Genomic DNA, 16,275 nt, shown 5'->3' with positions numbered 1-16,275 from the left:
CCAAAGTGAAACAGAAGGAGCGCAATCAAAAAACAAAACAGAAAACTGAAGAATTGACTATAAAAAAACAAATGTGAGTTCACTTACTCTTCATATCATTTACTTCCCGATTGTTTAATCTGATTAAATAAACACCGAACAACCTGATTTGGACATTTCAAAAACCATCCATTTTACCAACACGTGCTTCTATTTGTGCATTTATTTGTACTTTTTTTTTTCTTCTTAAATGCAACCCAATCAATATCCCCACAAAATTACCTGCCCTGGTCTCTCCCAGTGGACCCCCCCGCCCTCACTGGATCTGGTCTTCACTCACCGCTGTGATATTTCCGATTTCTCCAACTCCCCATTTCTCCTCGCAGGCCATCACCTGCTCTACTTTAACTGGTCTCTGTGCTTCTCCATCCCTACCTCCTAAGGCTACCATCACTAAGTGTAACATTGAGGCTATTAACACCACATCCCTATCCTCCCTGTTCAACTCACCTCTCTCTCATGCCCTAAACAAACCACTTACCTATACAATGCTTCCCTTATTTCTGCTCTTGACTGTCGCTCCACCAATCCCTATTCACCATCGCAAATTGACACCTCAATCCTGGCACCAGATATCTGCAAAATTGCTAACGTACTGCCGATTGACACTGGAGGAAATCACGCTCTAAGGCAGACTTCCTCCATTTCAAACTTATAGTCTTGTCCTTCAGTGCTGCCCTTTCCCTCGCTAAACAGTCATACTTCAAGAGTCTCTTCCCAGTCTTCCAACTCCTGGGTGCCTCTTTGCCACTGTCAACGCCCTCCTCACTCTAATCTATCCTCAATGCTGCTGCCCGGCTCATCTACCTCAAACGCACCTCTCCTACAAGCCCTTCACTGGCTCCCCTTCCCTTTCAGAAACGTATTCAAAATTCTCACACTCACTTACAAAGCCCTCTCTCACTCCTCTCCTATTTACATTTCTGACCTTATCTCCCTTTACCCTCCCACCCATCCTCTTCGCTCTGCTAATGCTCGCCCGACTCTCCTGCCTACTGATTACCACTTCCCACTCCTACCTCCAAGATTATATACGTGCTGCTCCCTTTCTCACTGTCTACACCATCTGTGTCACCCCTGTCTGTCTGTCCGCGCCCCCCCCCTTTAGAATGTTAGCTCTCACGAGCAGGATCCTCTTCCCTCATGCACTTATACTTCTCTTACTTAAACCATCCTCGATGGCACCAAATCCTGCGGTTTTCTGCCACCCAGATACTTATTTCAGTGTCATCTGCTGATGCAGCTATTTGTATTTACCCTGTACTTGTCCTATATTGTCTTCAACACTAAAGGTGCATACACACGGAGCGATATAACTGAGCAATTTTGACTATATAGTCAAAATCGCTCAGAAAGTTAGTGCATATCGCTCTGTGTGTACACAGCCAGCGATAGCGATGCGCGTCCCCGCCAGATCGCTATCGCTGCTAAAAATAGACTGTGCAGGCAAGACAATTTTGGCTAGGTCGCTGGAAAAGAAAAAGCATCCCCTTGCTTGAATGAGTTAGCCAAAATCGCTCATAGTCAAAATCGCTGGTAAAGTTAGTCAAAATCTCCTACAGTCAGTTCAAGGGAAATCACTCAGTCAAAATCTCTCCGTGTGTATGCACCTTAAGTCATTGTTTTCCGGTTTTGGTTATTTGTTTATGTACTCTGTAATTGGGCGCTGTGGATCCCTTGTGGCGCCATATAAATAAAGGAGAAATAATAATAATAACAATAATAAATCTTGCTGTATTATTTCAATTGAACATAAGTTGGTATATAAACACATCTGGAGAGCCTGTGATTCATACAATTCCAAGACTTAATTGACTGCTTACTTATATGATCGTATAGACTAGATTTACACATATTAAAGCCTTCAGACAGGATTTCCTTTGAGGATATTGGAGAATTGCACTTCTAATCTATGACGGTTCTGATTACATTCGCCACATGAGCGTCTCCACGTTCTCCTCTGACCCACGTTGTAATGACAACCCATACGCACCCAATATGTGCTTGCATACGGCGAATGGCGACTTTGATTTTCTAAAGGAGAGGAATATGTGTTCTGCATGCTGCCGTTGTTCATTATTTACCATGGATGGCGGAGCCTGCAAAGCAAACAAGACAGTCATTTAATGTGGGGTGAAGAGCAACATGTTTAAATGAAAATGTTTCGCACGAGGTGGATATATGTTAGCGCAGTCTGACTCCACTGACATCATCTGAGACACCCAGTGTGGTCATGGTCACGCTGGACGTGCGTGGCCTAGGGCCGTAAAGTACTTTATAACCATACAATAACAGATCTGCTACCATTCTAGGCTGACTTGGACAGCGAATAAACAATAGAGCGGTTAAGAATCATTAAGCTTAGCTGTACAATTACAAAACGAGGGAATAATATAGCATTAGTTGTTAACTTTCCTGCTGCTCCCCATACACAGGGTAATGAAGAGATCGCCATCAGGTTTGCTCATATAAACAGCTGTGCAGATCAGATAGGGCATCATTACTACTCCTCACACAACTCAATATCTGCATCTACTTATTTGTCAAGGGAGATCTCTAACTGCTCCCCCATCAAACCTCTATCAGAAACAGGAGCCTTTTGGGGCTGGTACACACTGATTTGCAAGCAAAAAAAAAAAAGCCCAATCACCCATAAAAAAAATGACAGCGTGCCTCTTAGAATTATACACAAAGTTTAAACCTATTTTAGCTGATCTTCATGTTAAATGCGCTCCTTTCTTGGTTTATCAGAAAGCCGATTTTCAGAATTGAACAAAAAAAAAAAAAAAAATGCTATAATCTGGCTCAAATTCAAGTTTATCATCTGTATAATATGTAAAACAGAGCACATGATATAAGACAAGAGACTTGCGTAGCCTGTAGGATTTAATAGTGGTCTTCACATTGCTTACCTTAACTAGCATGATTCCCAACTAACACTACAAGCATTTCACAGTGCGACAGCACCATCTAGTGAACACCAGAGACGAAACCCACAAAAGCACCATGATAAATGAAGGTTTAGAAAACCAGTCAGGTTAATGATCATTCAGATCAAGAATTTGACAATACGTTTGTTATCGCTTGTGTTTACTTTTCCCCCCACAAAATAAAGGGCCACCTTCCTCTATCTAATACCAGTAGCGTCCCACTAGCAGCCCAGGGATTAGGGGCATTTACCATAACATTCATTTTATGGACTACGAATTTTTCCCTTCGTCGGTTTTGTGTCCGAGGATTCTGACGTTCACATGGCGATTTTCATAGTCTATACCGTGGGGTAGGTAATGACTGGGGTGTGCTTAGTCAGTCATGGACAAATCATTGGCTCCACGCATTCTGAACAATGAATGACACATCTTCTAATATAATGTGTAGTCCAGATCTAGTATTTCACCGATAGTCGTTTTACTTTTTCGAATACATTTGACTAGGATATGGCTACCATGGGATCTGGTCTCTAGGACGACAGTAATTAGGTCGACGGGTCAAATGGTCGACGTGAGTTTTTTTTTTAAATCTTTTTTTATAACTTTTTCATATTTAACGATCCACGCGGACTACGATTGGGAATAGTAAAATGGTGAGCGAAGCGAGCCATGCGAGGGGACACGGTGCACTAATTGGGGTTCCCGGTCACTGTACGGAGAAAACGATACCAGGAAAACAATAAAAACTCATGTCGACTTTTTGACCTGTCAAGCTAGTCCATGTTGACCTAGTTACTGTCGACCAATAGTGGTCGACCCAAACATGGTCGAACTAGACACCGTCGACCCTATGAACCACAACCGGCTACCATACTGTATTCAATCTCCTGATCTTCTATATATACACAGCAGAAGATGAGGGGTAGTGGCCTATCCACTCATGTGAATGTTACCGATAATATGGGGGGGGACGTTGGACTGCACACCCTAATTCTAAACATAAGAGGTGCTACCATGCTGAGACTTGTACTGCCACACAGAAAGAGAGAAAATGCAGGTGCACAATTATAATAAACTCTGCAATTTAGTTTTGCATAAAACCGAGATTCTTAGCATCATTTTTGGACAACAATATAGGCCCACCTACCACGGCCAGGTGACCTCATCAGATGGGTCCCTATCATTCCCAAGGTTCAAGTCCAGAGTATGGGACCAGAATCCCCCCGGCCTGGTGCAAGCACAACAGAATCAACCAAAGGCATCACACTAATAAGAAGTGTTAAAAAGTGTTACATTAATGAGAAGTAGCAGCTAAGTGCTAAAAAGTGTTAGTGAGAGATGCAGGATACCTCAATAATGCACAGCAGGATACGAGGCATCCCCGTGAAACAGAAGCAGGAAGATAGTGGAACTGTGTATCTGCATAAACAGGGGTTCAAACGTCTGACCTTTAACTACAGGACGCAGTTAATTTCCCGTAAAACGGGATCCCGGCGGTTGAAGTACCGAAGCCGGAATCCCGACAGCAGGGGAAATGCTGACGGTCGGAATCACGATATTCCCACTCGAGTGGTGGGTCAACGCCACCACCCGAGAGAAAATATAAGTGTGTCGAGCAAAGCTCGCCACCAGGCCCGAAGCGTAGCGAGCGCAGACAGCCCGCGAGGGGACTTGCTGCCTCAATGTCATGAGTCCAGCGTCGGTCTCCTGACCGCTGGGAATTCATACTGAACCCGTTGCTACCTTATACCTGCAAAATTAAACCGATTCTCAGCACCCATACTACATGAAGATCCCATCTAATTCCTATGAAACAAAAACAGTTGATTTTTTAGGTCAGAACTTTAACTTAACGCACAAGGATGAAACACACACATTAATAAATATGTCCAGAAATGTTCCTGCTTGATCTACTACAGTGACCAGACAGAAAACAAATGCTGTATTGTCTGCTTAATACTTGGGATCTTTGTTCTCTTTTCTTCTTTAGATTCATGTTACTTACATCTGCTTCAAGCACAAATTCAACTGGGTAATAGAATAGTGCGCTCTCCAATTAAGGGGGGTGTCCTATTAGCCACAAAAATGTGTTCGTTTACCGCAGGCCAACTTTTCGCACCTACTGTATTGCACAAATGTTGCCGCAAAATGTCTTATCGGGGTACGCATGCTCCCTATTTTTGCACCAATCATATTCCAAAATCACGAAAACAGGATTCGCAAGATAAATCTAGTTGGCAAAACTAGACATAAGTGTAGTAGAAAATGGTGAATCTGCCGGGGGGTGGTCTTCAGGTTGCCGACTGTCGGGATCCCGGCGCACAGTATACCGGCGCCGGAATCCCGACAGCCGGCATACTGACAGGTATTCTCCCTCGTGGGGGTCCACAACCCCCCTGGAGGGAGAATAAATAGCCACTGTGCCCGCAGCTTGGCAAGCGCAGCGAGCCCACAAGGGGCTCATTTGCGCTCGCCATGCTGTTGGTATGCCGGCGGTCGGGCTCCCGGCGCCGGAATGCTGGTCGCCGGGAGCCCAGCCACCGGCATACCATACTACACCCATCTGCCGGTATCCCAAAAAAGCCAAATTAATATAGGAAAACATTATAGAAGTTTATTAGAGGTCATAATAAAACTATTTGAGGTACTTAAATTGGGTCAAATGGCTGTTCTATGCATTTTTTTTTAAACTGTGAAAAAATAATAGAAAGCTATTTCAGCAAAATGTGATCTCATTAATTTAGGGGTACATAAAAATGGGTATAAGTATGTATTTGGGTCATCTATAGGCATTTTTAAGTCTTTAAAAAAAAACCATCTACTCCCACATGCAAGGCTAAAAACACTTGTCCCACTCATAAAGCACCCCAATATACCTGTCCCATACCGTGACCCCAATTTCCATCCATCACTTTCCATTTTTTTTTACCCCAAAAACAACATGCCATTATCGGCCAATTAAAACTAATCAAAAACTTCTAAGTGCCTAATTAGTCATTCAGGCGGTGTCCCAGGGGTTCTGAATTAAATCCCCATAGTTACCTTAAAAGGGTATATTCAATTGCAGTCGAAAGCTGCAGTCTGTCGGAAAGACGGCAGTTTTCGACTTTTTGAGGTCGGAAGGGGTTCAAACCTATTCAATACACCCGGAATAGCCGCCAATCTGCGTGCTTCTGTCGGAAACAGGGCCAAATCCGACAGGTTTTGGCCCCATTTCCAACCATCTCAATCTGACTTTAAAAAAAGTCGGATTGAGATGAGGGAGTTGAGAGGAGGAGACGGGGAGAGCAGCGGGAAGACGTCAGAGAGCAGCGTCTACAGCAGCGTAGAAGGATCATGGGGCACCGCCACCACTCACGGCAGCATCCACCTGGCTCCAGCAAGCGAGGTCCTGCTTGCTGGAGCCGAGTAAACGCTGCCGTGAGGTCTGGCGGCGGTGCCCCTGCTACGCTGTGCTGTAGCCGTTGCTCTCCCCCGTCTCCTCCTCTCAGCTCACTCATCTCAATCCGACTTGAGATGAGCTCATCTCCCTCATGTCAATCGGATTGAGATGGTCAGGAACGGCCAAATCGCCGTTCATTGAATAGCCCATGTCGGAATGGATCTGACTTTAACTGAATATACCCCAAAATAGGGATTTTGCACTACTTATCACCTGCTCAGAGATGGTGACGCAAATTTGCAATAAACCCAAAGGCAGTGATCCTCAATCTTTTTTAACTCGCGGCACACCGAACAATATTTTTAAATTGGCAAGGCACAGCATCAGTTTCCCACGGAAAAAAAACACACACATTGGCCCTCACAGTAAAAAAAGAAAAGAAAATCCACACAAACATTGGTCTACACAGAAAAAACAATCACATTGCGTCCCACATAAATCATGTTGCTCCCTACATAAATCCTATTGCTCTTCACAAAAATCATCACATTGCTCCCCACATAAATCCTATTGCTTCCTACATGAATTAGTCACATTGTTCCCCCCGTAAATCCTTTTCATCCCCACAGGAGAAATAATGTAACAAATATTAGCCCCTTCCTGTCAGCTGTCCTCCTCCCTGTCTCTCAGTGACGAGGGTTGTTCTTAGTGGAGTGCTGCGAATACTGAGCAGTGGGTGGTCAGGAAGGTGTGGATGTGGGTGGGCAGGGAAAGTTGTGGATGCAGGCAGAAACTGGAAGATGTGTATGCAGGCAGGTGAGCTGGCTGGGTGGTGAGATGATGCGGTCGTGACTTATGATTTCACACCGCCGCGTCTTCAAGGCATCGGTCACACCCGGGTCACGACTGTTCCTCTAATAAGAGCCTGGGCCACAGTTCACTCTGAAGGTGCAGGCAGTGACTGACTCCTTGGCACACCTTGTAACTAACTGGTCGCGGCACACTAATGTGCCACAGCACACTGGTTGAAAAAGCCTGCCCTGTGGAGACTTTTCACAGCTAATTGGATACAGAGTTTTCGCAATTGCTATAAAATGCCCTATTTCTATTGTGAAACCACATTTTCACGGCTAATACGATACCCCCCTTAGATTTTGGTGCTATGGACTGAACATGTAACTGAAGTCTTATTCTCTGCTGAATATACAACTTATCTACAAGATTAAAAAACTGGGGCAAAAAAAACTAAACTGGAATTATAAATAATGGGAATGAATAAATGTCAGGAACAGAAAAAGAAACATGCACATTTCTGGAACAAAAGACATGTTATGTTACTTTATAGGTTTTGTTTTAAACCTATACTCAATTTATGAACAATATTGAAAACAGAGGAGGACAATTTGTCCTTCTGAGATTCTGAGACTTGGGAGTGTGTTCTGGATATATTCAATCATCAAATGAAGAAAGACCATATGGTTCCCTAGGCTGCTTTTGGCATTACTCATTACACGTTTAGCAGTGTTCCACAGTGACCAAGTCATTAAGAACAAGTGACTTTTTCCTTTCATCTTTTTGGTTCAAAGGACACAGGATGCAATTTTTTATTTTTTAAAAGAGGAGATCTTAATTCTGTACTTCAGAAAGTCACATACTCTATCCGGTATTAAACCCATAACGAGAGTATTACCAATCGGCAGCAAAATATAGTTGGCACATGCCAAACTACATAAAGAAGAATGACTTGTGTTAAAAACAGTCCCAACATTCCCTTAATCATGTTATATAAAACAGTAAAAGAAGTAAAATCGATCAGTTACAGGAGAAAAGCAGAAAACGGACACTTAATAAAAGAGTGGTGCTACAGTGACAGGCGGTAGGACTCCTGCACTTCCTTAAGCTAGGTACACACTGGAAGATTGTTTTTGGTCTGCACGACAATCGGCCAATTTTTCAGGAAATTGTAGTCATCAATATCCGAGCTACACACGTAAAGATTTTTTTCTTCAGTTACCAATTTTCTGCCACATCCCACTGCATTTGCATATGTCCGTCCACAAGGTGAATGACAGTGACAGGAAAACATAGAAAATATGGGCTGATTATTGAGAATGTACGTACACTGCTAGATATCAGGAGATTGTGGCAGATATTTTTGGTCCGGGCCGATAGATCGGAAAACCGATCGCTCGGGTGCGTGTGCAAGATTTTCCCGAGTTATCGGTGAAACGCTGACACGATTGTTCGTACACACTATACGATAAATCAGGCCGATGTCCCAATTATTACCAAATCGAACCAATAATTGTATGGTGTGTACCTAGCTTTACACACATAGGACCGGGTGTAACGAAGTCCGAGTGACCTCCGGCCAACTTGGAATTCATTACATCCGGCCCCTAGGCGGACTTCCAGCAGCTGCAGAGACATCTAAAGCTGGGAGGACTATCCAGGTGATCTACTGCATAACCAAGTGGACAGTGGTCCACACCCACTGCAACTCATAAAATAAGATTTTACTTACCGGTAAATCTATTTCTCGTAGTCCGTAGTGGATGCTGGGGACTCTGTAAGGACCATGGGGAATAGACGGGCTCCGCAGGAGACATGGGCACTTTAAGAAAGAATTTAGATTCTGGTGTGCTCTGGCTCCTCCCTCTATGTCCCTCCTCCAGACCTCAGTTAGAGAAACTGTGCCCAGAAGAGCTGACAGTACAAGGAAAGGATTTTGGAAATCCAGGGCAAGATTCAAACCACCACACCAATCACACCGTATAACTTGAGATAAACATACCCAGTCAACAGTATGAACAACAGAGCAACAGGTCAACCCTGATGCAACCATAACATAACCCTTATTTAAGCAATAACTATATACAAGCATTGCAGAAGAAGTCCGCACTTGGGACGGGCGCCCAGCATCCACTACGGACTACGAGAAATAGATTTACCGGTAAGTAAAATCTTATTTTCTCTAACGTCCTAGTGGATGCTGGGGACTCCGTAAGGACCATGAGGATTATACCAAAGCTCCCAAACGGGCGGGAGAGTGCGGATGACTCTGCAGCACCGAATGAGCAAACACAAGGTCCTCCTCAGCCAGGGTATCAAACTTGTAGAACTTTGCAAAAGTGTTTGAACCTGACCAAGTAGCCGCTCGGCAAAGCTGTAATGCCGAGACCCCTCAGGCAGCCGCCCAAGAAGAGCCCACCTTCCTAATGGAATGGGCCTTAACTGATTTTGGCAGCGGCATTCCAGCTGCAGAATGAGCCTGCTGAATCGTGTTACAGATCCAGCGAGCAATAGTTTGCTTTGAAGCAGGCGCACCAAGCTTGTTGGAAGCATACAGGATAAACAAAGAGTCTGTTTTCCTGACTCTAGCCAATCTGGCTACATAAACCTTCAAAGCCCTGACCACATCAAGCAACTCGGAATCCTCCAAGTCAGTAGTAGCCACAGGCACCACAATAGGTTGGTTTATATGAAAAGATGAAACCACTTTTGGCAGGAATTGTGGACGGGTCCGCAACTCTGCTCTATCCGCATGGAAAACCAGATAGGGGCTTTTATGTGACAAAGCCGCTAATTCTGACACACGCCTAGCCGAAGCCAATGCTAGTAGCATGACCACCTTCCACGTGAGATATTTCAATTCCACCGTTTTGAGTGGTTCAAACCAGTGGGATTTCAGGAAACTCAACACCACGTTAAGATCCCAAGGTGCCACCGGGGGCACAAAAGGGGGCTGAATATGCAGCACTCCCTTCACAAACGTCTGAACTTCAGGTAGAGAAGCCAGCTCTTTTTGAAAGAAAATGGATAGGGCCGAAATCTGGACCTTAATGGAACCCGATTCTAGGCCCAAAGTCACTCCTGACTGTAGGAAGTGAAGGAAACGGCCCAGCTGGAATTCCTCCGTAGGGGCATTCCTGGCCTCACACCAAGTAACATATTTTCGCCATATACGGTAATAATGTTGAGCTGTCACGTCCTTCCTAGCCTTTATCAGCGTAGGAATAACCTCATCTGGAATGCCTTTTTCCGCTAGGATCCGGCGTTCAACCGCCATGCCGTCAAACGCAGCCGTGGTAAGTCTTGGAACAGACAGGGTCCTTGTTGCAACAAGTCCTGTCTTAGAGGAAGAAGCCACGGGTCCTCTGTGAGCATTTCTTGCAGATCTGGATACCAAGTCCTTCTTGGCCAATCCGGAACAATGAGTATTGTTCTCACTCCTCTTTTTCATATGATTCTCAACACCTTGGGTATGAGAGGAAGAGGAGGAAACACATAGACCGATTGGAATACACACGGTGTCACCAGGGCGTCTACAGCTATCGCCTGAGGGTCTCTTGACCTGGCGCAATACCTCTGTAGTTTCTTGTTGAGGCAGGATGCCATCATGTCCACCTGCGGCAGTTCCCACCGACTTGCAACCTGTGCGAAGACTTCTTGATGAAGTCCCCACTCCCCCGGGTGGAGGTTGTGCCTGCTGAGGAAGTCTGCTTCCCAGTTGTCTACCCCCGGGATGAACACTGCTGACAGTGCGCTTACATGATTCTCCGCCCAGCGAAGAATTCTGGTGGCTTCCACCATCGCCACCCTGCTCCTTGTGCCGCCTTGTCGGTTTACATGAGCCACAGCTGTGATGTTGTCTGACTGAATCAGAACTGGTTGACCGCGAAGCAGGGTCTCTGCTTGACGTAGGGCGTTGTAAATGGCCCTTAGTTCCAGGATGTTGATGTGAAGGCAAGTCTCCTGACTTGACCACAGACCTTGGAAATTTCTTCCCTGTGTGACTGCTCCCCACCCTCGGAGGATTGCATCCGTGGTCACCAGGACCCAGCCCTGAATGCCGAATCTGCGGCCCTCGAGAAGGTGAGCACTCTGCAGCCACCACAGGAGAGACACCCTGGCCCTGGGGGATAGGGTGATTAACCGATGCATCTGAAGATGTGATCCGGACCATTTGTCCAGAAAGTCCCATTGAAAGGTCCTCGCATGGAACCTGCCGAAGGGAATGACCTCGTATGATGCCACCATCTTTCCCAGGACTCGAGTGCAGTGATGCACTGACACCTGTTTTGGTTTTAATAGGTCCCTGACCAGTGTCATGAGCTCCTGAGCTCTCTCTATCGGGAGATAAACCCTTTTCTGGTCTGTGTCTAGAATCATGCCTAGGAAAGGCAGACGAGTCATAGGAACCAACTGCGACTTTGGAATATTTAAAATCCAGCCGTGTTGCTGTTACACTTCGAGAGAAAGTGCTACGCTGATCAGCAACTGCTCTCTTGATCCCGCTTTTATGAGGAGATCGTCCAAATATGGGATAATTGCGACCCCTTGCTTCCGCAGGAGTACCATCATTTCCGCCATTACCTTGGTAAATATTCTCGGTGACGTGGAGAGACCAAACGGCAACGTCTGAAATTGGTAATGACAATCATGTGCCACAAATCTGAGGTACGCCTGATGAGGTGGATAAATGGGGACATGAAGGTATGCATCCTTAATGTCCAGAGACACCATAAAATCCCCCCCCTTCCAGGCTTGCGACGACCGCTCTCAGCGATTCCATATTGAACTTGAACCTTTTCAGGTATATGTTCAGGGATTTTAAATTCAATATGGGTCTGACCGAACCGTCCGGTTACGGGACTACAACATGGTCGAATAATAACCCCCTCCTTGTTGAAGGAGGGGAACCTTGACCACCACCTGTTAAAGATACAATTTGTGAATTGCAGTTAACACTATTTCCCTCTCGTGGGGGGAAGCCGGCAGGGCCGTCGGTGAGGGGGCATCTCCTCAAAGTCCAGCTTGTATCCCTGAGACACAATATCTATTGCCCAGGGATCCAACAGGGAGTGTGTAGAGCCCCAGCGACATGCGGTGGATTTTGTAGAGGCCGGGGAGGACTTCTGTTCCTGGGAACTAGCTGTGTTGTGCAGCTTCTTTCCTCTGCCCCTGCCAAGGAAGGACGCACCTCAGACTTTCTTGTTTCTTTGTGATCGAAAGGACTGCATTTGATAATGTCGTGCTTTCCTAGGCTGTGCTGGAATATAAGGCAAAATATCAGAATTACCAGCTATAGCTGTGGAGACCAGGTCCGAGATCCCTTCTCCACACAATCCTCAGCCTTCCATATGCCTCTTAAGTCGGCATCACCTGTCCATTGCATGTTCCACAGGACACGTCAAACAGAAATCGACATAGCGTCGACTCTAGAACCCAGTAGACTAATGTCTCTTTGGGCATATCTAAGACAGCATCTTTTATATATATATATATATATATATATATATATATATATATATATATATATATGAGTGTGGCTGCTGAGGCTGTTAGGACCAGATCATTAAGGTGATCAATGGAGATGTCTAAGTTGTCTTCATGAATTGTATATCCACACATAATCTACATTGCACATGGCCTTACTAGCTGTGCAGCCTTGGTACTGTCTGAACCGGTTATATTGATTAAGCTGAAAATCAATATATGATGCCTTGTGAGCATTGATTATATTTCGAAGCTTGTCTTGAGAAAGATCCCGATATTGAGGATCGAAACGTCGACTGAAAAAGCCGAATTTCTACTAATAAAGTCATTGTGAACTAAGAAAAGTCGCCGAGAATTATTTACTGGATGAGTGCACCTCCAATTCTTGGACACCTGTCATATATATATATATATATATATATATATATATATATATATCTGTATGTATATATATATATATATATATATATATATATATATATCTGTATGTATATATATATATCTCTATCTATCTATATATATATATATATCTATATATATATATATATATATATATATATATACACACACACACAGGTTGAGTCTCCCTTATCCAAAATGCTTGGGACCAGAGGTACTTTGGATATGGGATTTTTCCGTATTTTGGAATAATTGCATACCATAATGAGATATCATGGTGATGGGACCTAAATCTAAGCACAGAATGCATTTATGTTACATATACACCTTATACACACAGCCTGAAGGTCATTTTAGCCAATATTTTTTATAACTTTGTGCATTAAACAAAGTGTGTCTACATTCACACAATTCATTTATGTTTCATATACACCTTATACACACAGCCTGAAGGTAATTTAATACAATATTTTTAATAACTTTGTGTATTAAACAAAGTTTGTGTACATTGAGACATCAAAAAACAAAGGTTTCACTATTTCACTCTCACTCAAAAAAGTCCGTATTTCGGAATATATGGATATGGGATACTCAACCTGTATAAATATACACACACATACTAGGGTCTCAATCTCTGCTGATAAGGTATCTGTGTATGCTATCTGCAGGATCCCTTTGAGGATAGCTGTTAAGTCAGCGCTACCTTTTGGGCAAACGTGACACCCTAGGGGAAGATTCCCATCGTATCCTGGCACTAGTAGGGAAAGGATACTCCCTGAGAATTCCTTTTTGGGAATCTGCAGTTTCTTGTCTGGAGATTCCCGCTCTTTTTCTTCATGAGAGGAGGGAAATTTACCTCAGCTTTCTTCCCCTTAAACATGTGTACTCTTGTGTCAGGGACAGATGAGTCATCAGTGATATGCAAAACATTTTTTATTACAATAATCATATATTGAATACTTTCCTGCCATTTTGGCTGTAACTTTGCATTATCGTAGTCGACACTGGAGTCAGACTCCGTGTCGATATCAGTGTCTATTATTTTGGATAGTGAGCATTGAGAGACTCTGAAGGTCACTGCGACATAGGGACAGACATGGGTAGATTCCCTGTCTGTTCTCTAATCTTTTGTGCAATAAATTTACCTTAGCACTTAATTTCACATATCCAAACAGGTGTCGGCGTTGTCGACGGAGACACCACTCACACACACATTTGCTCCATCTCCTCAGGGGAGCCTTTTACCTCAGACATGTCGCCACACACTCAGGGAATGCTCATCTGAACACAATTCCCCCACAAGGCCCTTTGGAGAGACAGAGAGAGAGTATGCCAGCACACACCCCAGCGCTATAAACCCAGGAATAACACAGTAATTTAATGTTAACCCAGTAGCTGCTGTTTATATAGATTTTTGCGCCTAATTATGTGCCCCCCCCCCTCTCTTTTTACCCTCTTCTATCGTGTAACTGCAGGAGAGAGCCTGGGGAGCTTCCTCTCAGCGGAGCTGTGGAGAAAAAAATGGCGCTGATGAGTGCTGAGGAAGAAGCCCTGCCCCCTCGACGGCGGGCTTCTGTCCCGCTTAAAATAAGAATTTACTTACCGATAATTCTATTTCTCGGAGTCCGTAGTGGATGCTGGGGTTCCTGAAAGGACCATGGGGAATAGCGGCTCCGCAGGAGACAGGGCACAAAAGTAAAGCTTTCCGATCAGGTGGTGTGCACTGGCTCCTCCCCCTATGACCCTCCTCCAAGCCAGTTAGGTACTGTGCCCGGACGAGCGTACACAATAAGGGAGGAATTTTGAATCCCGGGTAAGACTCATACCAGCCACACCAATCACACCGTACAACTTGTGATCAAAACCAGTTAACAGTATGATAACAGAGGAGCCTCTGAAAGATGGCTTCTTAACAATAACCCGAATTAGTTAACAATAACTATGTACAATTATTGCAGATAATCCGCACTTGGGATGGGCGCCCAGCATCCACTACGGACTCCGAGAAATAGAATTATCGGTAAGTAAATTCTTATTTTCTCTATCGTCCTAGTGGATGCTGGGGTTCCTGAAAGGACCATGGGGATTATACCAAAGCTCCCAAACGGGCGGGAGAGTGCGGATGACTCTGCAGCACCGAATGAGAGAACTCCAGGTCCTCCTTAGCCAGAGTATCAAATTTGTAAAATTTTACAAACGTGTTCTCCCCTGACCACGTAGCTGCTCGGCAAAGTTGTAATGCCGAGACCCCTCGGGCAGCCGCCCAAGATGAGCCCACCTTCCTTGTGGAGTGGGCCTTTACAGATTTAGGCTGTGGCAGGCCTGCCACAGAATGTGCAAGTTGGATTGTGCTACAGATCCAACGAGCAATCGTCTGCTTAGACGCAGGAGCACCCATCTTGTTGGGTGCATACAATATAAACAACGAGTCAGATTTTCTGACTCCAGCTGTCCTTGCAATATATATTTTTAATGCTCTGACAACGTCCAGTAACTTGGAGTCCTCCAAGTCACTTGTAGCCGCAGGCACTACAATAGGCTGGTTCAGATGAAATGCTGACACCACCTTAGGGAGAAAATGCGGACGAGTCCGCAGTTCTGCCCTGTCCGAATGGAAAATCAGATATGGGCTTTTGTAAGATAAAGCTGCCAGTTCTGACACTCTCCTGGCCGAAGCCAGGGCTAGTAACATGGTCACTTTCCATGTGAGATATTTTAAATCCACCTTTTTTAGTGGTTCAAACCAATGAGATTTTAGAAATTCCAAAACCACATTGAGATCCCACGGTGCCACTGGAGGCACCACAGGAGGCTGTATATGCAGCACTCCCTTAACAAAAGTCTGGACTTCAGGAACTGAAGCCAATTCTTTTTGAAAGAAAATCGACAGGGCCGAAATTTGAACCTTAATAGATCCCAATTTGAGACCCATAGACAATCCTGATTGCAGGAAATGTAGGAATCGACCCAGTTGAAATTCCTCCGTCGGAGCACTCCGATCCTCGCACCACGCAACATATCTTCGCCAAATGCGGTGATAGTGTTGCACGGTTACTTCCTTCCTTGCTTTAATCAAAGTAGGAATGACTTCTTCCGGCATGCCTTTTTCCTTTAGGATCCGGCGTTCAACCGCCATGCCGTCAAACGCAGCCGCGGTAAGTCTTGAAACAGACAGGGACCCTGCTGAAGCAAGTCCCTCCTTAGAGGTAGAGGCCACGGATCTTCCGTGATCATCTCTTGAAGTTC

General features: G+C 44.8%; 1 protein-coding gene across 1 annotated transcript in view; it reads right to left on the bottom strand.

Moving 5' to 3' along the window:
* The window catches only part of XPO4 (exportin 4), a 238,563-nt gene that overhangs the window by 190,165 nt on the left and 32,123 nt on the right, over nt 1–16,275 (bottom strand). The window contains exon 2 of the mRNA XM_063951629.1: nt 2,033–2,138. Coding sequence (XP_063807699.1) covers nt 2,033–2,138 — 106 coding nt within the window. The remainder of the gene's footprint in view (nt 1–2,032; nt 2,139–16,275) is intronic.

The sequence above is a fragment of the Pseudophryne corroboree genome, chromosome 2, assembly GCF_028390025.1.
Source record: "Pseudophryne corroboree isolate aPseCor3 chromosome 2, aPseCor3.hap2, whole genome shotgun sequence".
Classification (NCBI taxonomy): Eukaryota; Metazoa; Chordata; class Amphibia; order Anura; family Myobatrachidae; genus Pseudophryne; species Pseudophryne corroboree.
The sequence above is the reverse complement of the archived record's forward strand: the minus strand, read 5'-3'. Positions and strand labels throughout refer to the sequence as shown.